This window comes from Capricornis sumatraensis, chromosome 14 (genome assembly GCF_032405125.1).
Source record: "Capricornis sumatraensis isolate serow.1 chromosome 14, serow.2, whole genome shotgun sequence".
NCBI classification, from domain to species: domain Eukaryota; kingdom Metazoa; phylum Chordata; class Mammalia; order Artiodactyla; family Bovidae; genus Capricornis; species Capricornis sumatraensis.
In genome coordinates, this window is record NC_091082.1 from 14,131,891 (window position 1) to 14,157,026 (window position 25,136).

The 25,136-nt window shown below is 38.2% G+C and overlaps 1 protein-coding gene across 1 annotated transcript in view; it reads left to right on the plus strand.

Moving 5' to 3' along the window:
- CR2 (complement C3d receptor 2) overlaps positions 1-25,136 on the plus strand; it is a 54,346-nt gene that overhangs the window by 18,008 nt on the left and 11,202 nt on the right. Inside the window, exons 8-28 of the mRNA XM_068986402.1 lie at positions 968-1,067; positions 1,496-1,581; positions 3,051-3,449; positions 5,489-5,665; positions 5,748-5,850; positions 6,464-6,549; positions 7,654-8,043; positions 9,668-9,856; positions 10,584-10,683; positions 10,898-10,980; positions 11,648-12,055; positions 13,532-13,708; positions 13,798-13,888; positions 14,166-14,242; positions 18,574-18,981; positions 19,354-19,530; positions 19,605-19,692; positions 20,044-20,126; positions 21,149-21,541; positions 22,577-22,762; positions 23,886-24,074. Of these exons, the coding sequence (XP_068842503.1) occupies positions 968-1,067; positions 1,496-1,581; positions 3,051-3,449; positions 5,489-5,665; positions 5,748-5,850; positions 6,464-6,549; positions 7,654-8,043; positions 9,668-9,856; positions 10,584-10,683; positions 10,898-10,980; positions 11,648-12,055; positions 13,532-13,708; positions 13,798-13,888; positions 14,166-14,242; positions 18,574-18,981; positions 19,354-19,530; positions 19,605-19,692; positions 20,044-20,126; positions 21,149-21,541; positions 22,577-22,762; positions 23,886-24,074 (3,990 nt within the window). The remainder of the gene's footprint in view (positions 1-967; positions 1,068-1,495; positions 1,582-3,050; positions 3,450-5,488; positions 5,666-5,747; positions 5,851-6,463; positions 6,550-7,653; positions 8,044-9,667; positions 9,857-10,583; positions 10,684-10,897; positions 10,981-11,647; positions 12,056-13,531; positions 13,709-13,797; positions 13,889-14,165; positions 14,243-18,573; positions 18,982-19,353; positions 19,531-19,604; positions 19,693-20,043; positions 20,127-21,148; positions 21,542-22,576; positions 22,763-23,885; positions 24,075-25,136) is intronic.

Consider the following 25,136-nt stretch of genomic DNA (forward strand, 5'->3'; position numbering starts at 1 on the left):
TTGTAAGTTTTTTAATGTGGGGAGTGGCATGACCGCATTTGTGATTCTGAATGATAATGTGTGTAGTGGCATAAAATATGTACTGGACCAGTGGCAACCAATATTAGAAAGGTAAATTTTATTACTCAGTGATTTAATGAGAGATTTTAGTAGTAGCAAAATAATTGGTTTGGAGAGAGATATCTGGAATCTAGTCATGAAAACTTGATGATCAATTGAATTAAGGACAGGTGGTAAATAATGAGCTACAGAAAGGAAATGATAACTTTTTGTTTTTAAAGCCACAAGACTTGCTAGATGTTGCCATCAACTGAGAGTATAAAAGGGGGAAGTAGACACTATAAATTACAGTACCTGGTGGCTCAGAGGGTAAAGCATCTGCCTGCAATGCAGGAGACCTTGTTCGATCCCTGTGTCAGGAAGATCCCCTGGAGAAGGAAATGGCAACCCACTCCAGTACTCTTGCCTGGAAAATCCCATGGACAGAGAAGCCTGGTAGACTACAGTCCATGGGATCACAAAGAGCCGGGACTCTGATGCTGGGAGGAATTGGGGGCAGGAGGAGAAGTGGATGACAGAGGATGAGATGGCTGGATGGCATCACGGACTTGATGGACATGAGTCTGAGTGAACTCCGGGAGTTGGTGATAGACAGGGAGGCCTGGCGTGCTGTGATTCATGGGGTCGCAAAGAGTCAGACACGACTGAGTGACTGAACTGAACTGAGAGACTATAAATTATGGTTGACCACAAATAGTATTTTCATCCATGCTTAGAAATATAGACTACATGTTTTAAACAAATAGTGTTATGGAGTTGACAGTTTTCTAAATGTCCAAAATTTCTTTGCATAAGCATGGGTAGGCTACTCAGCAAGTCCAATCACATTGGAATTTAATAAAAGCAGAAAAAAACTCCCAAAATCCCAATCCCAATTTTTTTTTTTCTGTTTTGTTCTCCCTTGTAGGTAAATCATGTACGGTTCCTAAAGAACTCCTCCATGGCTCTGTTCACACCCCTCAGGGTATCGTGTTTGGGGCAACAATTACATTTTCTTGTGACAAAGGGTGAGTTGGCAGGAGACATATACAGAGTACATGTATATTAGAACAGTAGTTTCAATGGAAATCATTTGTCTTCCACAAAAAAAAAAGATATGAGTAATTGCCACCACCCTTGAAAATAGATAAATAAAAAGAGAATCACCTCTTTGATATGCTCCAGGGAGAACTGTTTAGGATGACCCACTAGAGAGGATCCTTAGAAGAGAAAAAATTTGCACTACCCCTCTTCCAATTTTAAATCTTCAGTGTTAGTGACCAGGAGATCAAATTTCATTTGTCTTTAGATCGTTGAATCTTATGTATGTGTCCATAGTCTTTCACCATTACTTTCACTGTGATATTCTATTCTTTGCCGTTCTTTCAGTGGAGAAAGATCTAATCTTTTCTAAAATGTTCAGCTGGGAGATGATCACTCATCTCTTTATCTTTAGATATCGACTCATTGGTGACTCATCTGCTATGTGTACTATCTTAGACAATACGGTAACCTGGGATAAGGACCTACCCGTTTGTGAATGTGAGTAGAATTTTCCTTCTTGAGGGAACGTGAGCATCTACAGATCAAAATAAGTACCCAGGAAGGTTGCACTTGTTTTGAGCAGATCTGGACACAAATCTGTGATTTATTTTCTTCCATGCCCCTGATCCCACTACCCTTTCTTTTGCTTACTGTACCTTGATGGTAAGTTAGTTCACAGTGAATAACTGCTCAAGTCTAAAATATGCCACAAGACTCCACACTGCCAGCTTAAACCTATGCAGAATATATCTCACTCTAAGTACCTTTTGTAAGAGTTTATCTGTACTCTGGGGGTGAGGACTGGTGACTAAGTCATATTTAGGGGGTTTTATGAGGCCAGTTCCATGTATCTTCCTACCTTGATACTTTCCATTTAGAACCATCTTTGAGATGAGCTTACAGAATTTCAGCAATATGGGTTAATTGTAGGTGAAGTGGAAATTTGTTTTGCAAGAGTTAAGACAAAATTCCCAGAAGATATAACATTTATTTTTAATTTCTTTTCTTTTAATTTTAATTGGAGTCTAATCACTTTACAATATTGTGGTGGTTTTTGCCATCCATTGACATGAATCAGCCATAGGTATACATGTATTCTCCATCCTGAACCTCCTCCCACCTCCCTCCTCATCCTATCCCTCCGGGTCATCCCAGTGCACTAGCCCCAAGCACCCTGTCTCATGCATCGAACCTGGACTGGCAATGTGTTTCACATATAACAATATACATGTTTCAATGCTATTCTCTCAAATCATCCCACCCTCGCCTTCTCCCACAGATTTCAAAAGACTGTTCTATGCATCTGTGTCTCTTTTGCTGTCCCACATATAGGGTCATCGTTACCATCTTTCTAAATTCCATATATATGCATTAGTATACTGTATTGGTGTTTTTCTTTCTGGCTTACTTCACTCTGTATAATAGGCTCCAGTTTCATCCACCTCATTAGAACTAATTCAAATGCATTCTTTTTAATGGCTGAGTAATATTCCATTGTGTATATGTACCACAGCTTTCTTATCCATTAATCTGCCAATGGACATCTAGGTTGCTTCCGTGTCCTGGCTATTATAAACAGTGCTGAGATGAACATTGGGGTACACATGTGTCTTTCAATTCTGCTTTCCTCCATGTGTATGCCCAGCAGTGGGATTTCTGGGTCATATCCAGTTCTATTTCCAGTTTTTTAAGGAATCTCCACACTGTTCTCCATAGTGGCTGTACTAGTTTGCATTCCCACCAACAGTATATGAGGGTTCCCTTTTCTCTGCACCCTCTCCAGCATTTATTGTTTGTAGACTGTTTGATAGCAGCCATTCTGACTGGTGTGAGATGGTACCTCATTGTGGTTTTGATTTGCATTTCTCTGATAATGAGTGATGTTGAGCATCTTTTCATGTGTTTTGTTACAGAAGATATAACATTTAAATGCCTTCTCTCTTTTCCTACCTACCACACCACCAAAGCTATTCCTTGTGAGCCACCCCCAACCATCTCTAATGGAGACTTTCACGGCAGCAATAGAGAATACTTTTACTATGGAATGGTGATTACTTATCACTGCCATGTTGGACAGAATGGGAAAAAGCTGTTTGACCTCTTGGGTGAGAAGTCAATATATTGCACCAGCAAAGACAATCAAGTTGGCATCTGGAACAGCCCTCCCCCTCAGTGTATTCCGGTAGTCAAATGCCCAATTCCAGAAGTTGAAAATGGAGCTGTGGAATCTGGATTTAGGCTTTCATTTTCCTTAAATGATTCTGTGATGTTTAAGTGTAAGCCTGGCTTTACCATGAAAGGCAGCAACACAGTATGGTGCCAACCAAACAGCAAATGGAATCCTCCACTGCCAAAGTGCTTCAAGGGTGAGTTGGGTTGCAACTTTGGGAATCTAGAAATAAAATGAGATTTTGGGAGAGATAGATGTAGGATACCTATGAGAAGAGGATGATAAAGGCAGTGTATGTTGTTGGATATCCTGGTTAAAGAATTTAAAAGTAGCTAGACAAAGATTCATAAGTTTTCTAAAATATATTTATTACAATACTACATATATATAGGTATACAACAGCTTTTCTACTATGCTTGGTAAAGGCTTGAGAAAGAACAGCAGCAATAACAACAAAAAAGAGATGGAGAAATTGAAAAACATAAACTAAGTGAAATGGGAGCACTGAATATGAAATAGAAAAGGTGCAACAAACTAGATAAAAGTAAGAGATCATCATATAGTCCAGTTGTTTTTAAGCATATCTGCTCATTAGAAACACAATAAATAAATTTATATTAAAAAAGAAAAAGAAACACACCTGGAGTTCTGGAGAGAAAAGTAGCAATACTTGGACATTTTTATTTTTCAAAAAAAAAAAATTCCAAAATAATTCTGCTATGTATCTGGATTTTAAAAAGTAAATTCAAGTTTTTCTATTAAATAGTAGTTTTAGTGATATCGAATTCTGTTATTTTCTGTTGACCAATCATGATACAGTGGTATTAAGTGAATAATAGTTGCATAATCACAATAGTAAAAGATGTTTATCAGTTTTCACAATCAATAGCTAGACAAAAATTTAAAGATAATTATAATTTTATAATGGAAACATGATTAACCTTACAATATAAAATAATTACATATGATTTGGGGGCTTAAATAGGACGATGTGGTAAGTGGGGGAAAAAAAGAATTTAAAAGTAAAGTTTGAAAGTAGTATCTAAATGTTGAAGAGATGAGAAATTTACTATATTCTGGGACAGAGCTAGATATACATTAATTTAGGGGTGTTGGAGAAGACTCCTGAGAGTCCCTGGACTGCAAAGAGATCCAACCAGTCCATTCTAAAGGAGATCAGCCCTACGTGTTCTTTGGAAGGAATGATGCTGAAGCTGAAAGTCCAGTACTTTGGCCACCTCATGCGAAGAGTTGACTCATTGGAAATACTCTGATGCTGGGAGGGATTGGGAGCAGGAGGAGGAGGGGATAATGGAGGATGAGATGGCTGGATGGCATCACCAACTCGATGGATGTGAGTTTGAGTGCACTCCGGGAGTTGGTGATGGACAGGGAGGCCTGGCATGCTGCAACTCATGGGGTCGCAAAGAGTCGGACATGACTGTGTGACTGAGATGAACTGAACTGAACTGAGGGGAAATCAGAAGACGCTTAGAAAAAAGAAAAGAAAAGAAAAGAAAAAAAGCAGATAGTACCAGAGCCAACGATCAAAGATTTTTATATGATTAAAATTGTATGTAGTTAGATTTTATTTAAATGAGGATAAAATAAACTGTTTAATCCCATTAGCCAGGCCAGTGGGGAAAATTGACTGATCAGAATTTGATTCAAATTACTATAAACTTTATACATTCTCCTATTGAAAAATGTAGCCTTTATGGAATAAGGTTAGAATTAAGACTGAGTCACTCCCCCCATTTCCCCTCTTTCTCCTACTTTTATTGAGAAATGCCCAACTTAGTAGAAACCTGGCACCACTGGGAGTTCCTTCCCCAAGACTTAGACTCTTCATCAGTGGTGTGGGGACCAGGAAGAAAGGGGAGATTTCGGTGGTAAAAAAAAAAAAAAAAAGGCATTATAATAGTTTGATTCCCTTGGCTACAGTATTAGTGAGAGGACATCCATTTAAATAAAACAGGAAAATGATGAGGAGGGGTCATATTTCCTGGCATAAGTCGAGATACAGAGGAGATAGATGCAAAGTTCATCATGTCTAAAACATGTAGCATATAGCAGCCCCACTCTGTGTCACCCAAAAGAGTGTCTGCCTTACACTTAGGAGGGCTGACGTGACCACCTTCATCCAATTCCTGCCAACCCTAAATTGGCTTAGGCTGTAGAGAAGAAAGTTGTTATTTTAGAAATAACGGGACTCTGGTCCTGTTCTCTTCTCAGGGTGTCTACCACCTCCACATACCCACCATGGTAATTATAACCAATTGGATGAGGAATTTTTTGCAGTTGGACAGGAAGTGTTCTACAGCTGTGAGCCTGGCTACACTCTCATTGGAACTAACCCTATACAGTGTACATCCTTGGGAACGTGGAGCCATCTAGCACCCAAATGTGAAGGTGCATAAAGGTCTATTTCATCTCAAGGAAACTCAGTTGTTTCCTGACTCTTCATGTGCCAGCCTTGTTTCTTTTTTCCTAGTGAAATCATGTGATGACATTCCAAACCAACTTCTCAATGGTCGTGTGATAGCTCCTCCTAATCTCCAGCTTGGGGCAGAGGTTTCATTTGTTTGTAATAAAGGGTGAGTGCAAAGTGATCCATAGCTAGTCATTGCAAAGTGTGATCTTTAAAGACAGTTATATTTCTTTGCTTCCGATTTTCTCTCTCCTTTTCTTTACCTTTTATGATTAAGAATTCTGTTATTAAAAGAATCCCATTTATTTTCTCCAAATGTGTGCATGGTCAGCCAAAGTTGGGAATTGTCCTCTCATCATTTGCAAAAGCAAAGATTAGGCTCAGAAGTTAAGGTTTCTTTTATGGAGACTGAATGGATGTTGAGGGTTCAGTAAGAGGGACTCTTTGAAGTGAGCTTAGGAAACAAAGTCTTTGATGTTTTCTTCACTAGGAACTAAGGTTGTTTCCTTCTAATGGTCAAGAAAATCTTAACATTTGGATGCTGAAGATTAAAGCAAGAACTCAAGAAAAGAACAGACCATGAGGACTGTTTGCTCTGTGTTTTTAGCTGGTCTGAAGTTTTCACATAACTTAGCTAATTCGCAATCTTGGACTTTTTCCTTAAGGAAAATTCTTGAGAAAATAGACCCCATACCACACTCTTGAATGAAGTGTTTAGTTTCCATGTAACGGAGAATTGGTTTGTTCTGGTGATAATTTGCTGCCCCTTATTGTTTAAGGTACCGTTTAAATGGCCAGTCTTCTAGTCAGTGTGTCTCAGAAGGAATGAGAGTACTATGGAGTAATAAGTTTCCTGTCTGTGAACGTGAGTAGAAAGCAAACATAATCAAGTATGGATTGTGCCTCTTGATTTTTGGTGTGTTCTCATGCATTTATCAATTATAAAATCTATCAACATGTATGCTTTGAACATATATATGCCACTCTTCTGTATGTTTTAGAATGCAGGCCAAAACTAACTTTATTCAATTGACTACAAATGGTGTTGAGTATTCTATGTGTATAAGGATAAAGGCTCTCAAAAGTTACTGCAGCTGAAAATGAATAGCACTGATGCACTGACATGGTTATGCTACTTCCTCATGTGATGAGCAAATCTTGGAGCTAAATGGAAATCAGCCAGAAGTTTCAGAGGTTGGCAGTTTTTCCTTTATTCTGAGACTCACTCAGGAAAAGTGTACATGTATTAACACAGCTATAAACAATTAATATTCTTCATGCCTACTAGGACAAGTAAATAAAAGATATTATTTGGAACCATTTCCCTTGGCTTCTTCAAAGGAGACAAGCATTAAAAGAAGACAATTGACTTGCAGTGAGGATGCAGTATCTTTTGTAACAGGACAGAATGTGGTCTCTGTATTTATAGCCCCAGTTGTGTTTGAAATATGTGTTGCATAATTAACATGTTCCAGGTATTGTACTTATCCTTTTTGGCTACTTTCTTACTAGATTAGGAAACTGAGGCTTAAAAAGGGTGAGACTTGCCTAAGGTCACGCAGCTATTGAATGACTGTGGGGATTTGAAACCAGGCCTATTGAGCCCAAATTGTACACATGTAATTAGTATGTCATTAACATTATTTTCAGGTACTATTTACCTTTTGTTTCATTATTAAAGTTGATTAGACACAGAACTATTCAATAAATTCTGTTTCATTGTTATTGTTTGTTCCTAATTGGTTTTTTTTTTTTTTTTTTTGCTGAAGATAAAGAGAAAGGTAAGAATTTAGCAGCTTAGGGACAGCTCTTACCGAGTTGTTAGAATGAGTATGAATAAGAAATAAATTATACAAATTTCTAATCTATTTCTGAAACAGTGACATGACCTATATGTGGATCTTTTATCTAAATTTGAATCTTATTTTTATGATCAGTGTGACCACATATTTTCTTTCCTACTTTGCAGGAATCTTTTGTGATCCCCCTCCTTCTATCAAAAATGGACGCAGTAGTTATCATTCTGGTCCTGTAGCTCTTAATGCTGTGGTGACCTACACATGTACCAGTGCCTTCCGCCTCATTGGAGAAAGACGTCTTTTTTGTATAAGTAAAGACAATGTGAATGGAATCTGGGATAAAGCTCCTCCTATCTGTGAATATTACAATAGAAATTCTGTCTGCTCTGAACCCATAATACCAGGGGGATACCGAACTAAAACATCTAGACCACCATTCAGACATGGTGATGCTGTGACATTTTCCTGTAATGCCAATTTCACCATGAAAGGAAACAAAACTGTTTGGTGCCAAGCAAATAGAAAGTGGGGTCCGACACCATTACCAACCTGTGAGAGTGGTGAGTAGAATGAAAATAAAATTGAACCAGGAGCTTGGAACTTTGCATTTCTGTGCAGGTTAAGTTTGGGGTCATTCTGAAGGAAGAACAGTGTGAATGTGTAAATGGTAAGGGTGGAGGGAGGAAGCAAAGGAATGGGTGAAAATGACAGTTTCCTGTTTTTTTTTTTTTTCTTCTTAGTTGTAGAGGGATATAAATTTTCATTCATCAATAGAGCAAATAATTTTAAAATATAATGGAAAAGTCTAACTGAACACACCTAATAATTGAATGGAATGTCTCACAACGATGGAGGCCAGAGTTAGTCTGGACTGTGGGAAGTGGATAGTTTAAACTGTCTATCTAGGGTATTGTCAAATGAAAAGAAAAGTGGGCTCTTAGAGCAAAAACACACCAAATGGATTTAAAATTTATCTATAAGAGCTGTTAATGTAGTATGGCAGAAATGATTTGCCATTCCCTTTGACTTCTATAAATACTTTCTGAGTGATCCACACTATCTTCCAAACTCATCTCCTAAGCCATAACATTTAAAATCAAGTTACTTTGAAAATGGACATGAGTTTGAGCAAACTCCAGGAGATAGTGAAGGACAGGGAAGTCTGGTATGCTGCAGTCCATTGGGTTGCAAACAATTGGACATGACTTAGCGACTGAACAACAACTTTGAGAATAGAAACTACTGTAAGCTCTTCCTTTTCTTCTTATTTTGTTTGACTTATGTTACTTGAACTCTAAATCTGAATTTCAGTTATGTAATTATGGGATCTGGCAATATTTGACAAAAATTGTACTATCAAAATAATCAAAATATGATTCTATCTATAAAATCTTGGAGGCATTCTGAAGATAGTCACAAATGAGGTGACCATGGAAAACAATTGTGTGTGTTTGATAGTCCCTCAATCATGTCTGACTCTTTGAGACCCAAAGATTGGAGTCTGCCAGGCTCTTCTGTTCATGGAATTCTCCAGGCAAGAATACTAGAATGAGTTGCCATTCCATTCTCCATGGGATCTTCCTGACCTAGGGATGGAACCCAAGTTTCCTGCATTGCAGGCAGATTCTTTACCATCTGAGCCATTAGGGAAGCCTGAAAAACAATTAAGTCTTTATAAAGACTTAGATAGGCCTCTATGTATTGACATGGAACTATATAAATTATTAAACAAATAAAGCAAGGCATTGAATAATATGTATTGAGCATCACAGACAGAAAAAACGTATGTATATGTATCGCATATAGGATAAAAACAAACTATATTACTGATATCTGGTAGGATAATCTTATAAATAACAGCATACTACTTTTGGAGCATAGGATAGGCTTAAGGGTAGAATGGGAGTATGAGTGAAAAATGGACTTTATTTTTTGGTAATTGAAGGTTTTCACATGGCAAATATAATTCATAAAGTTTATAACTAAAAGATAATGTACTATTTGTAATATAAAATGGATATAATTAAACCACACTTGCTTAATCTTTAAAAGACTGAGTTGAATATTAATAATGACTGTTTGCCATAGATCATGTATCATTTATTTGGATGTATGTACTAAATCAAAATACAGACTGTGAAGGAACTGTTATCTGATGACCTTTTTCCTAATGTGTGTGTAAAGATATCCCCCTGGAATGTCCATCACTTCCCACAATTGCCAATGGGCATCACACAGGGGAGAGTGTTGCCTCCTTTGCTCCAGGATTGACTGTGACCTACAGTTGTGAACCTGGTTATTTACTTCTTGGAGAAAACACCATTCACTGTTTGTCTTCGGGAGACTGGAGTGCTGTTGCTCCCACATGTAAAGGTACTCTAAATTGAGAATTATCTGTGTTAAGAATTTTGGCTAGCTCTGTGAAATATACTGTTGGTAGCTTGATAGGGATTGCATTGAATCTATAAATTGCTTTGGGGGTAGTATACTCATTTTCACTATATTGATTCTTCTGATCCATGAACATGGTATATTTCTCCATCTATTAATGTCCTCTTTGATTTCCTTCACCAGTGTTTTATAGTTTTCTATATAGAGGTCTTTAGTTTCTTTAGGTAGATATATTTCTAAGCCAGAAAGAAAAACACCAATACAGTATACTAACGCATATATATGGAATTTAGAAAAATGGTGACGATAACCCTGTATGCAAGACAGCAAAAGAGACACAGATGTATGGAACAATCTTTTGGACTCTGTGGGAGAGGGAGAAGGTGGGATGATTTGGGAGAATGGCATTGAAAAATGTATAATATCATATATGAAACGAATCACCAGTCCAGGTTCGGTGCATGATACTGGATGGTTGGGGCTGGTGCACTGAGATGACCCAGAGGAATGGTACGGGGCGGGAGGAGGGAGGGGGTTCAGGATGGGGAACGTGTGTATACCTGTGGCAGATTCATGTTGATATATGGCAAAACCAATACAATATTGTAAAGTAATTAACCTCCAATTAAAATAAATAAATTTATATTAAAAAAATTTGGGCTATTATGTTACTTGCCATATTTTGCTCATCTTTGGCTTGCTTTCTTAGAGGCACAGTGTGAACCTCCACGATCATTTCTCAATGGGCAGATAAAGAGGCCCACAAGTTTTAGGGTTGGTGCAACTGTGAACTTTTCCTGTAATGAAGGGTGAGTGTTCAGAGGCTCAATGGGATTTCATTCATTTGACTTATGTGTGCATGGTGTGAACTGTGAAACTATGAGGGTTGATGGACAGCTTGAGGTTGTGAGATAATGCTGATAAAAAGAAGTTAGTGCCCACAAATTAAGTGAATTTATTTTGGATTTTTAATAGAGGCTTTCATTTGCCTAATCATGCTGAATGACCTCCCTTTGTCTCCAGGTATCGGTTACAAGGACCACTTTCTAGTCGGTGTGTAATTGTTGAACAGCGTACTTTTTGGACCAGGATGCCAGCATGTGAAGGTAAGTTAAGTACCTGTAGTTTGTAACTTGCTCCTTGGCCAGAGGTTCAGCAAGACACTTCATTCTCAGATTAACTGAAAGTTTTTTGTCCAGTTGTTACTATACAGGATCTTACAGAATCTTTTTATACTGTTCACGGGGTTCTCAAGGTAGGAGTACTGAAGTAGTTTGCCATTTCCTTCTCCAGTGGATCACATTTTTTCAGAATTCTCCATCATGACCATCCTTCTGGGGTGGCCCTGAACAGCATGGCTCAAAGTTTCACTGACTTGCACAGGCTGTGAAGAGACCTTTAGATTTTAAGGGATATATTCTTCACTGAAGCATCCTTGTATTATCTCTTTATCCTTTGCTTACTCAGGTAAAATAAGGTTCCTGAACATTTTTTTCTCTGAAAGCTATGTACAGTTGCCATCCAGGCCATGCACATGAGATTATATACTTGGTAAAATAAATAAAAGGATCAGCAAAGTAGATATATTCAGGAACAAAATTTTAGATCATACTTTCTGAATTATTTTGCTATAGCTGCTTTGGCAGATTGATTACAGATTCAAACACTATTGTCCCTGAACCCAGGATGTGAGAGTGGCATCTAGAAACACCAGAGACATTCTTTGTTGATAGTACAGCTGTAATCTTATCAATGCTTTCTCTAATTTTCTAGAAATTCTTTGTCCATCACCTCCTCCTATACTCAATGGAAGACATACAGGCACCTCTTCAGTGATCTTTCGATATGGAAGGACAGTCAGTTACACTTGTGACCCGGGCCCAGAGAAAGGAGTGAACTTCATCCTCGTTGGGGAGAGAACTATCCGTTGTACCACCGATAGTCAGAAGACTGGGACCTGGAGTGGACCTGCCCCACGGTGTGAACTTTCTGTTTCTGAGGTTCGGTGTCCACCTCCTCAGATCCCAAGAGGACAAATATCATCTGGGCAGAGAGATCAATATTCCTATAATGACACTGTGGTATTTGCTTGCATATTTGGCTTTACCATGAAGGGTAGCAGGGCAGTCCGATGTAATGCCCAAGGCACATGGGAACCATCAGTACCAGTCTGTGAAAAGGGTGGGTATTCCAATGTTCAGAATAAATGCTACTGATTCCTTCTTTAGAAACATTAGAGAAGGTGTTATGGACTTCAGCAGGACCTTTTCCAGCTTCCAGTCCCCTCAATTATACCAAGAATCAGTTCAGTTCAATCACTCAGTCATGTCCGACTCTTTGTGACCCCCATGGACTGCATCACACCAGGCCTCCGTGTCCATCACCAACTCGAAGAGCTTGCTTGAACTTATGTCTATCGAGTCAGTGATGACATCCATCCATCTCATCCTCTGTCAACCCCTTCTCCTCCTGTCTTCAATCTTTCCCAGCATCAGGGTCTTTTCCAATGAGTTAGCTGTTCGCATCAGGTGGCCAAAGTATTGGAGCTTCAGTATCAGTCTTTCCAATGAACATTCAGGGCTGATTTCCTTTAGGATTGACTGGTTGGATCTCCTTGCAGTCCAAGGGATTCACAAGAATCTTCTCCAACACCACAGTCCCAAAGCATCAATTCTTTGGCACTCTGCTTTCTTTATGGTCTGGCTCTCACATCCATACGTGACTAGTGGAAAAAACATAGCTTTGACTATACAGAACTTTGTCAGCAAAGTAATGTCTCTGCTTTTTAATATGCTGTCTAGGTTGGTCATAGATTTTATTTCAAGAAGCAAGTGTCTTTTAATTACATGGCTGCAGTCACCATCTGCAGCAATTTTGGAGTCCAAGAAAATAAAGTCTGTCACTGTTTCCATTGTTTCCCCATCCCTGGATTGAGATCTTCCCACCTTGCAGGCAGATTCTTTACCATCTGAACCACCAGGGAAGCCCAAGAATACAGGAGTGGGTAGCCCATCCCTTCTTCAGGGGATCTTCCCAACCCAGAGATCGAACCATGTTCTCCTGTATTTGCAGGTGGATTCTTTACCAGCTGAACTATCAAGGAAGCCCACCCATATCAAATATAGTGAATATAAGTTATACAGAAGCCTTTTAAAACACTGTCTGCCATTCATTTTGTGGAAGTATCCTTGGCGGAAAAACATTAGTGATCACTAAATTGTCCATTTCTTTAAAGAAAACAACAACAACAAAAAAAACCAACAAAAAACGACAACAACAACAACAACAACAAAAACATGGGGGAAAATGTTTCCTTGTCTTAACAGTGATTTCTTAAAAGAGACTTCAGCAAAATCCCACCCTACAGATAGATCAGAATCTCCCATTAGAAGCATACAAGAGGATTCCTTAAGACAGGAAGAGATAGCAAATGAGTTGGAGCACTCAGTTGGAATGGAAAACAATCTACAGCAGTCTAAATGCAGAAAGAAAAAAAAAAAAAGATAACCACTGATCTAAAGTTATCCAAAACCGGGCTGCAAGATTGCAGCTGTACTGTACACTGCCACCAGAATGGAATTGTAGCATTGATATCAATATCTTTGGCTCAGTTTTTTCTGTTGTTTACATAAGAAAAATTCTCTGCTTTCCTTTTAGATTGTCAAGCCCCTCCTAAAATCCTCAATGGGCAAAAGGAAGATGGACACAGGGTTCGGTTTGACCCTGGGACATCCATAAAATACAGCTGTGACCCTGGCTATGTGCTGGTGGGAGAAGAATCCATACGTTGTACCCCCGATGGAGTGTGGATACCCACTGCTCCCATATGCAAAGGTGCTAGGCTCTGAATTTTGATTTTTTTTTTTTTTTTTGGTTTTGAGATGGCCTTCAGTTGATTTCTCATTCTCCTTTTTTTTCCTTAGCGGCAGAATGTGAACCTGTTGGAAAGCAAGTCTTTAAAAAACCCAAGAACCAATTTATTAGACCAGATGTTAACTCTTCTTGTGATGAAGGGTAAGTGAGGACTATCTCAGACTACACTAGGTACACTGTAAGCCCTGTGTTAAGAGTTTATCTCAAAGACCTTCTTCGTGGGTTTGTGGACATGCTGATCACTCTGTTTTTCCATTAATGGAAACTATGCTGTTCAGTGGATGGGTTGTGTTCATGGTGGCTACATTTTTGTTCCTATAGTTGCCTGTCCTGAGAGTAATATGTGCTATTGAGCCAATAGCTCTTGCTTAGGCTAATAGTCCACAGATGACAAAATGTCTTGACTCTTTGTCCCTAGGTACCGACTGGGTGAAAGTGTTTATCAGCAGTGTCAAGGCACATTTCCTTGGTTTATGGAAGTTCGTCTTTGTAAAGGTGAGTAGAAAAATAACAGAGGATCTAGAACAATGTGAGATCAATGAATATGAATAACAGAGGATCTAGCTTCCTGTGAGGTTTGTTTTAGGCATGTTATGGGATTATAAACATTAGATTCCATTCTTTTCTCTCTGTCAATAGTTATAGTTGCACAGTTTTGCTTTCTGTGGCCTCCTCTTTTTACTCAAAGCATAGCAATCACTTAATGTGAATGCATTTAGTTACTGATTCTCTTATGTGATTTGGGAGAATAAGAGTAATGAGGTCAGTAAGTGTATGAACCATCATCCTTAATTCTGGGTATACTAGCTTAGTGGAGAGAAAGAGGACTGAAATGGGATCTGAACCCAGATTCTATCTCTACTTATTGACCTGGGGGCAATTTATGTAACTTCTCTGAACTCGTGCCTCTTATCTGTAATGTTGCCATAAGATTGCAAACCTCAAAGTTGTTATAATTAAATGCTACTATCCCTACATTAAGGATGAGAACATTGCCTATCAAAAAGTAGACGTTCAATAAACAATAAAAATTCTTGGCTAACCTACCATACCATTGCAACACAAAGATATACCATCTCAAAAAACCTTAATTCTATTCTGCTGTGCTGTTCATTGACCTATTCAGTTCAGTTCAGTACTAAGTCGTATCTGACTCTTTGCGACTCCATGGACTACAGCACGCCAAGCTTCCCTGTCCATCTCCAACTCCCGGAGTTTGCTCAAACACATGTCCATCACATAGGTGATACCAACCAACCATCTCATCCTCTGGTGTCCCCTTCTCCTTCTGACTTCAGTCCTTCCAGCATCAGGGTCTTTTCCAATGAGTCAGTTCTTTGCATCAGGTGCCCAAAGTATGAATATTCAAGACTGATTTCCTTTAGGATGGACTGATTTGATCTCTTTGCAGTCCAAAGGACTCGAAAGAGTCTTCTCCAACACCACAGTTCAAAAGCATCAATTCTTGGATGCTCAGCTTTCTTTATGCTCCAACTCTCACATCCCCACATAACTACTGGAAAAACTATAGCTTTGACTCGCTCTCTCTTTCTTTAGTCGCCCAGTCATGTCCGATCTTGTGACCACATGGACTGCAGCCTGCCAGGCTCCTCTGTCCATGGGATTCTCCAGGCAAGAATACTGGAGTGGGTTGCCATTTCATTCTCCAGGGTATCTTCCTGACCCAGGTATTGAACCTGGGTCTTCTGCATTGCAGACAGATTCTTTACCAACTGAGCTATGAGGGAAGCACTCATAGCCCTCTAGCTTTGACTAGAAGGACTTTTTTGGCAAAGTAATGTTTCTGCTTTTTAATATGCTGTCTAGGTTGGTCATACTTTTTCTTCCAAGGAACAAGTGAATTTTAATTTCATGGCTGTTGTTACCATCTTCAGTGATTTTGGAGCCCAGGAAAATAAAGTCTCTCCCTGCATTGTTTCTCCATTTGTTTGCCATGAAGTGATGGGACCAGATGCCATGATTTTCATTTCTTGAATGTTGAGTTTTAGGCCAGCGTTTTCACTCTCTTCTTTCACTTTCATCAAGAGCCTCTTTACTTCCTCTTCACTTTCTGCCATAAGGGTGATGTCATCTGCTTATCTTAGGTTATTGATATTTCTCCTGGCAATCTTGATTCCAGCTTGTGTTTCATCCAGCCCAGCATTTTGCATGATGTACTCTGCATATAAGTTAAACAAGCAGGGTGACAATATATAGACTTTATGTACTCCTTTCCCAATTTGGAACCAGTCCATTGTTCCATATCTGGTTCTAACTGTTACTTCTTGACCTGCATACAAATTTCTCAGGATACAGGTAAGGTTGTCTGGGGTTCCCATCTCTTTGAGAATTTCCCACAGTTTGTTGTGATCTACATAGTCAAAGTCTTTGGCAGAGTCAATAAAGAAAGTAGATGTTCTTCTGGAACTCTCTTGTTTTTCTACAGTCCAACGGATTTTGGAAATTTGATCTCTGGTTCCTCTGCCTTTTCTAAATCCAGCTTGAACACCTGGAAGTTCTTGGTTCAGTACTGTTGAAGCTTAGCTTGGAGAAATTTGAGTATTACTTTACTAGTGGGTGAACATTTGTGGTAGTGTGAACCTACTTTGGCATTGCCTTTCTTTGGGATTGGAATGAAAAGTGACTTTTTCCATTCTTGAGGTCACTGCTGAGTTTTCCAAATTTGCTGGAATATTGAGTGCCGTACTTGCATAGCACCGTCTTTTAGGATCTGAAATAGCTCAGCTGGAATTCCATCATCTCCACTAGCTTTGTTTGCAGTGATGCTTCCTAATGCCCACTTGAATTTGCACTCTAGGATGTCTGACTACAGGTGAGTGATAACAGGATCATCATTGTCTGAGTCTTGAAGATCTTTTTTGTATAACTTTTCTGTGTATTCTTGCCACCTCTTCTTAATATCTTCTGCTTCTGTTAGGTCTATACAACTTCTGTCCTTCATTGTGCCCATCTTTGCAGGATATGTTCCCTTGGTATCTTAAATGTTCTTGAAGAGATCTCTAGTTTCTTCCCATTCTATTGTTTTCCTCTATTTCTTTGCAATGATCTCTAAAAAAGGCTTTCTTATATCTTTTTGCTATTCTTTGGAACTCTGCATTCAGATGGGTATATCTTTCTTTATCTCCTTTGCCTTTTGCTTCTCTTCTTTTCGTAGCTATTTGTAAGGCCTCCTCAGGAAACAATTTTGACTTTTTGCATTTCTTTTTCTTTCAGATGGTCTTAATCACTGCCTCCTGTACAATGTCATGAGCTTCTGTCTATCGTTCTTTAGGCACCCTGTCTATCAGATCTAATCACTTGAATCTATTTGTCACTTCCACTGTATAATCAGAGGAGATTTAATTTTGGTCTTACCTGAAGGTCTAGTGGTTTTCTCTACTTTCTTCAATTTAAGTCCAAATTTTGCCATAAAGAATTCATGATCTGAGCCACAGTCAGCTCCCAGTCATGTTTTTGCTGATTGTATAGAGCTTTTCCATCTTCTCCTGGAAAGAATATAATCAATCTGATTTTGGTATTGACCATCTGGTGAAGTCCATGTATAGAGTCATCTCTTGTGTTGTTGGAAAAAGATATTTGCTATGACCAGTTCATTCTCTTGGCAAAACTCTGTTAGCCTTTGCCTTGCTTTGTTTTGTACTCCAAGGCCAAACTTTCCTGTTGTTCCAGGTATCTCTTGACTTCATACTTTTGTATTCCAATCCGCTGTGATGAAAAGAATATCTTTTTTGGGTGTTAGTTCTAGAGGGTCTTGGAGAGCATCCTAGAACCATTCAGCTTCAGCTTCTTTGGCATTAGTGGTTGGTGTATAGACTTGGATTACTGTGATATTGAATTGTTTGCCTTGGAAATGAAGAGAGATCATCCTGTCATTTTTGAGATTGCACCCACGTACTGCATTTTAGACTGTTTTGTAGACTTTGAGGGCAACTCCATTTTTTTTAAGGGATTCATCTGGACTAAATTCTCCCATTCCAGTCCATTTTAGTTCATTGATTCCTAAACAGTTGATGTTCACTCTTGTCATCTCGTTTGACCATTTCCAATTTACCTTGATTTGTGGACTTAACATTCCAGGTTGCTATGCAATATTGTTCTTTACAGCATCAGACTTTACTTCCATCATCAGTCACATCCCCAACTGGGCATTGTTTTCACTTTGGCTCTGTCTCTTCATTCTTTCTTTCTTTTTTTTTTTTTTTGTTTCTTTGAAGTCTGGAGTTTTATTTTATTTTATTTTATTTACTTACAATTCTTCATTAGCATATTGGGCACCTACCAACTTGAGGAGGTCAAGTGTCATATCTTTTTGCCTTTTCATACTGTTCATGGGGTTCTCAAAGACAAAATACTGAAGTGGTTTGCCATTTCCTTCTCAAGTGGACCACATTATGTCATCACTCACCACCATGACCCATCTGTCCTGGGTGGCCCACCTGGCATGGCTCATAGTTTCATTGAGTTAGACAGGTTATGGTCCCTGTGATCAGTTTGGTTAGTTTTCTGTGACTGTGATTTTCATTCTGTCTGCCTATTGACCTATTGTCCTTTTCTTAATGATTTGCTATCTAACTTTAGTCACAATATGATATTTATATACATCTTTTAACACATTGCAAAGATTTTTTTTCAATGAAATCTTTTAGATTGAATTTTACATGCATGATGAGTTTTGACACAAAACATAATCATATCTCACCCATATTCTCTAGGAAACCTGATAAAAGATTTATAATCAGCTTCATTTCTTTTCTTTGGTGTTTAATACTGAAACAGAATTGTAGCATAAGTTTTCCTCCCTCCAGATATCACCTGCCCACCACCTCCTGTTATCTACAATGGAGTACACACAGGCAGTTCTTCAGAAGATGTCTTGTATGGAACTACAGTCACTTACACATGTTACCCTGGGCCAGAGAGAGGAGTGAAGTACAACCTCATTGGGGAGAGCACAATTCGTTGTATAAGCAATGATCAAGGGACAGGCATCTGGAGTGGCCCTGCTCCTCTCTGTAAACTCTCCCTCCCTGCTGTTCAGTGCTCACATGTCCATGTTGCAAATGGATACAAGATATCTGGAAAGGAAGCTCCATATTTCTACAATGACAGTGTGGTATTCAAGTGTGATGATGGATTTATTTTGAGGGGCAGCAGTCAGGTTCGTTGCAAAGCCAATAACACCTGGGATCCTGAAATACCAGTTTGTGAAAAAGGTAAAAATCAAGTGGAGAAAAAACAGAGGTATTTATTTGTTTATTCTTGTTTGTTACCTCTCACCCAAAGCTAGAGTTGTGGGAAAAAGCAAAGGGGCATAGATTACCATCCTATTCTGTATTAAAACAGTTTATTCATGTTGTATATGTTTTTTACGCAAATGCTCCCTTGGATTTGGGATATAGTCAGGGTAGATAGTTCAGAGGATCTGTTTCTAAGGTGCCAGTTTCCTTCAAAAGAGAAGGAAACACTCAGTAATGAATAAGGGCTTGCTCTTTTGCTTAAAAGTTTCAGATTGTCTATTGTTAAATGTTGTGTACTTAGTGTTCTTGAGTTTTTGTTGGTATTTATGTGGGAAGTTTTCTCTCCAGGCTGTCAGCCACCCTCTGGGCTCCACCATGGTTGGCATACAGGTGGAAATAGGGTCCTCTTTGTCTCTGGGATGACTGTAGACTACACCTGTGACCTTGGTTACTTGCTTGTGGGAAACAGATCCATTCATTGTATGCCTTCAGGAAACTGGAGTCCGTCTGTCCCTCGGTGTGAAGGTATTTTCAGTTCCTGAGTTGTCTTTCTTTTTTATATCAAGCACATATAAGTAATTTCAACTTTGCTCCTCTAGAAGCACAATGCCAACCTCTGGGAGAAGATGTTCAAAAACCTCCAGTTGGTTCACCTGTGGTACCAGCTAATACATCTTGCCAAGATGGGTTAGTAAGATTCATTCTCATAAAGGGCCTCCATCTTGCTTTGTGCACTAATTCTAGCCTCAATTTGTCCTGGTGACTACCTTTTAAGGTTCTTCATTGTCACATTAACAGAGGATGTGAGGTTATAAAGGTCTAACTACCATCTCTAACTTTTCAGTCCTTTCTTGACGTGGAAATGTCTTTGCTGGGAGCACCCTAAGTCTAAAGCAGCTTTCTTACTTGAAGGGCCAAGACTTTTGACTCTGTGCCAAATTTCCTATTTAGAAGTATCTATATATTAGTGATTTGAGGAGGCTAGGTTTCAGAGATGTGATTTTTAAGAAGAGAAAATGTATTATAATCTCTCTCTAGGTACCGGATGAAGAATTACACTTATCAGAAATGTCAAGATGATGAAAATAGGGTTTGGTTCCAAAAGATTCCAGTTTGTGAAAGTAAGTTAAAAAAAAAAAAGTCCATGGGATTGTAGAGAGGTAAAGAGGATAGGTCACTGTAGGGCTAATCTATGCCTCAGCAGTGTATGTGTTCTAGCTTAGTTTATCTAAAACATGTTTTAGTATTTAGGTAGTACTGGCAGTGGGAAACAAAATTGTCAAGTAGGAAATGAATACAGTTGACCCTCTGTATTTGCAGGCTTCATAACTTTGTGTCAACCAACTGTAAATAATATATGTATATATATATATATATATATATATATATATATATATATATATAATATATTTTAAATCCTGAAAGTTTTGAAAAGCTAAACTTGAATTTGCTATGTTCTGGGTACTATTTACTTAGCATTTACATTGTATTTGTAAATATTTAGATAGCATTTATGCTGTATTCAGTATTGTAAGTCATCTAGAGGTGATTAAAATATATAGGAGGCTGTGCATAAGTTAAATGCTAACACTATGCCATTTTATATAAAGAGCTTAAGTCTCCTTGGAATTTGGTACTGATGGGGGACCCTGGAATCAGTCCCTTGTGGGTGCTGAGGAATGACTGTATTTGCAGTAGGCCTGTCAATTGCTAAAAATCAAAAAAATAACAATATAAACTATTTATTTCATGGAAACATAGCTGTATTTATTCCTTTGTCTATATTTATACTTTATTTTATGAATTATTTTGGAATGAGTATGTATTATTCACAGAGTCAAAAAATTCAATAAAGTTTTTTTAAAGAAAGCATGATCCAGCATCTAAAATTTAAATAACTTTATGTGTGCTCAGTTACTCAGCCATGTCCAGCACTTTGCAACCTCATGGAATGTAGCCTGCCAGGCTCCTCTGTTCATGGAGTTTTCCAGGCAAGAATTAAGTGGATTGACATTTCCTCCTCCAGGAAACAACTTTATAGCTATGTGCAGTACACACAGTTGCATAGTTACATTTGTATCTGAATGAAGACTGTCCACTATGGTGTACCAGCTGAAGTAGAATTTCCTGTTCTCTTCTGCAGTTATCGACTGTAAGGATCCACCAAGGATTAATAATGGGAGGCACAGGGGTGAGCTGCCAGGAGGCTTTCGATATGGAAACGAAGTCTCTTATGAATGTGATCAAGGATTTGATCTCTTGGGAGAGAAAAGTATACGGTGCATAATTGATTCTAAAGGAAATGGATCTTGGAGTGGACCTGCCCCGCAGTGCATAAAATCTCATCCTGTGACTCACTGCCCTAACCCAGAAGTCATGCATGGACACAAGCTAAATAAAACTTATTCTTCATATTCCCACAATGACATATTACATATTGCCTGCAATCCTGGCTTCATCATGAATGGCAGTCACTTGATTAGATGCCATACCAACAACAAATGGGTGCCAGGTGTACCAAGTTGCATCAAAAAGGGTAAGATATTTTAAGGAATAAAATATGGGGTGTTACATATAATTTTTAAAAAGAGGTTTTGAATGTGCGCTTGTCATTTCACCTATAGAAAGGCAAGTTGAAAGCTTAGGTAACCATGTTATTTTTACAAAATACTTGCTTGTCTTATTTTCTCAGCTCATGTTTTGTTTTCCCTTTTCTTTCCAAGCATGTTGACAAAAGGTACATGAAAGGATAATGGTTAACTTCTAAATTTAAGGGATCTTCCAAATTTATTATTTTTATTAGTTTAGAATGGCAAAAATGCACATACCTTTTTCAGCAAATGTTTGGCAGTAACATTGATTGATAATTTCCTATTTAAGGCTGTGCTATCAGCCAGAAAGAGACATTTGAGTATTCTGGAGAATGGAGCTAGCCTTAAAACCCACTTAATTGTCTTGTAATTTTAGTTGTCATTGGTAGTTTTATCCCTGTCAGTGGCTATCTGCAACAGAGAACGCCAACTGGCAACCAAGAACTGAATTCAGAACTGTTTATTTTTGTCTAGCACAGCAGTCTTATTTTAAGTGAGACCCATTGCTACTGCCCAGGATAAACTGTGAATCTGTGATACAGTGAGGATCCCCTTTGCTTTCCTGCAAGGTACCAGTAGCTTGAACTAGGTATTGGCTGCCACTTTTAGAAAGATAGGTGCTCTATAACTTGGCATCACTTCCTTGTGCCTGTAGATATTTGAAGGTGTGACAGTTGACTACAGTCTTTCTACCATTTAAAAAGAAAAGATTACTGTTTTTTGATAGATTACAATTGTAGGCTGCAACCACTGATGTTTCATTATCTTACTTTTGACATTTGCTTTCAGATCATATATGGTATAAGTAAGAAATGCAAAAATCTGTCCTGTACTGCCTGGTTTGGGTGGAATGAGTATTTTTGGATACTGATCAGTTGGCTTGTTGCCTGCCTTCTTTCTGTATTGTTATCAACTACAGAGAGTATTGGCTATGTGTTCCTCTGTACTAAATTAAAAATCCTTTCATATTGATGTCTAAGCTTTCTTAGGCTGTCAACGTCCATTTAAGATCTCCCATGGAAATCATACTGGTGGAGACATAACTCGATTTTCTCCTGGAATGTCAATCATGTACAGCTGCAACCAAGGCTACATGCTTGTGGGAGAGGCACTCCTTCTTTGCACACATGAAGGAACCTGGAACCGACCTGCCCCATATTGTAAAGGTGTGTTCTCTATTTGTTTTCTTATTTTTTAAATAAAATTTGTCCCAAGTAGATATTTTCAGTTAAGTACTTTCAACTTAAAATAGCCAAATAGATGCATTGATTGGATCATTTAATTATATACATTTAATTAATGTAGTTAATCCAATTAAATGTATTTAATTAAATTAAATGTATTTAATTGGATTAATAGATGAAATAATCTAAATATTGCAAAATAAAGAAAATGGCTGAAGGCCTAGTCTATATGAGCTATCATATATGTAGTCATTTAAATATGGAAAGATGAAGTCTTTATGTAGATTAAACAACTACAACTTATGTAGATTAAACAACTAATACAGATTGAATGTGCACTGTGGTTAGTTATAAGTGTGCATTTGACAAAATACTTCTAAAAAATAATTCTTTGAGCATATTTCCCTGTAAGTGGTGGTAGGATTATGGTACACTTATCAAAGTTTCAGAATGTCATTTTTACTATCATAAATAGTGCATATGAAATATGAGTGGTGAGTTAATACTAAATATTAGTTGAGCACTTAGGGCACAGAGCACTTTGCATGCCTTCTGTCATTTAATCCTCATGAGAACCATGTGAGACTGGTGTCATTATTCCTGTACTATCAATGAGGTCCTAGTAGAATGGAGAGAGTTATAACTTATACAGAGTCAAACAACTTGAAAGCCCTAGAGTTAGGTTCAAATCCCGAATCTCACACTATTGGCCACTACACTGAAAAGACAGAAGAAGAAAAGAGGAAGCATTCACATCTAAGAAGAGATGGAGAACAAGAGTAGAAGTTGAGGAAATAATTCAGAAGTCTTAACATCACTCACTCATCCTGCATCATTTCTCTAAGAAGCCACAAAAATTATTCATTATTGGTTTAGAGACTAAAGCACAAGAAAGAAAGTTATTTGATAACCAGGGTGTTATTGAGGTAGATGGCTGACACTAAAGTCTATGCCTAGGATATAATTTTGTGTTATTTCAGTGAAGTTTTACTAACTGAGAATAGAATAAATTGGTTTCATAAATCTTTCCATGAAGGGCAGTATCTACATTCTTAGTTAAAGGTCAAAATATGACACAGATTCAATTAGATTCCTTTAATTTCAGAGGTGAACTGTAGCTTCCCAGAACATATAAATGGAATCCAGAATGGGCTGGAGCCTGGAAGAATGTATCAATATGGAGCTGTTGTCACTTTAGCATGTGAAGACGGGTATACCCTGGAAGGCAGTCCCCAGAGCCAGTGTCAGGAAGATCACCGATGGAACCCTCCCTTGGCTGTTTGCAAATCACCCAGTAAGTGCAAACAGCTTCTCTGCAGCTTCTACTTATTTCACTGGAAAGAAGAGACAGACGGTTATCCCTCAATTTTAGGGATACCTGTGTTTTAAATTGATATAGGTTTGTGATCAGTGGTATAGTAACATAGAATTTGAAGTCAATGGTCTATTGCAGTAAAAGTGAGACTTTCTGAAGATTGGGAAAGTAAAGAAAGAATATAAAGAGAGAGGAACACTGATTTAAAAGGTGCAAAACTCACAGCCTTATACAGTGGTCCTTTGGTATCCTCAGGGGAATTGGTTCTAGGACCCCCTTAGATAAAAAAAATCTGCAGATTCTCAAGTCCCTTATGTAAAATGGCATAGTATTTGCATATAAGCTGTTCACATCCTCCCATATACTTGAAATCATTTCTATATTATTTATAATACCCAATGCAATGTAAATGCTATGTAAATAGATGCTGGGCTCACAGCGTGAGCTTTGTTTTTTGGAACTTCCTGGAATATTTTACTTTTTCTTTTTTTTTTTAAATTTATTTATTATTATTTTTTTAATTTTAAAATCTTTAATTCTTACATGTGTTCCCAAACATGAACCCCCTCCCACCTCCCTCCCCATAACATCTCTGTGGGTGATCCCCATGCACCAACCCCAAGCCTGCTGTATCCTGCGTCAGACATAGACTGGCGAATCAATTCTTACATGATAGTATACATGATAGAATGCCATTCTCCCAAATCATCCCACCCTCTCCCTCTCCCTCTGAGTCCAAAAGTCTGTTATACACAGCTGTGTCTTTTTTCCTGTCTTACATACAGGGTCGTCATTGCCATCTTTCTAAATTCCATATATATGTGTTAGTATACTGTATTGGTGTTTTTCTTTCTGGCTTACTTCACTCTGTATAATCGGCTCCAGTTTCATCCATCTCATCAGAACTGATTCAAATGAATTCTTTTTAACGGCTGAGTAATACTCCATTGTGTATATGTACCACAGTTTTCTTATCCATTCCTCTGCTGATGGACATCTAGGTTGTTTCCATGTCCTGGCTATTATAAACAGTGCTGCGAT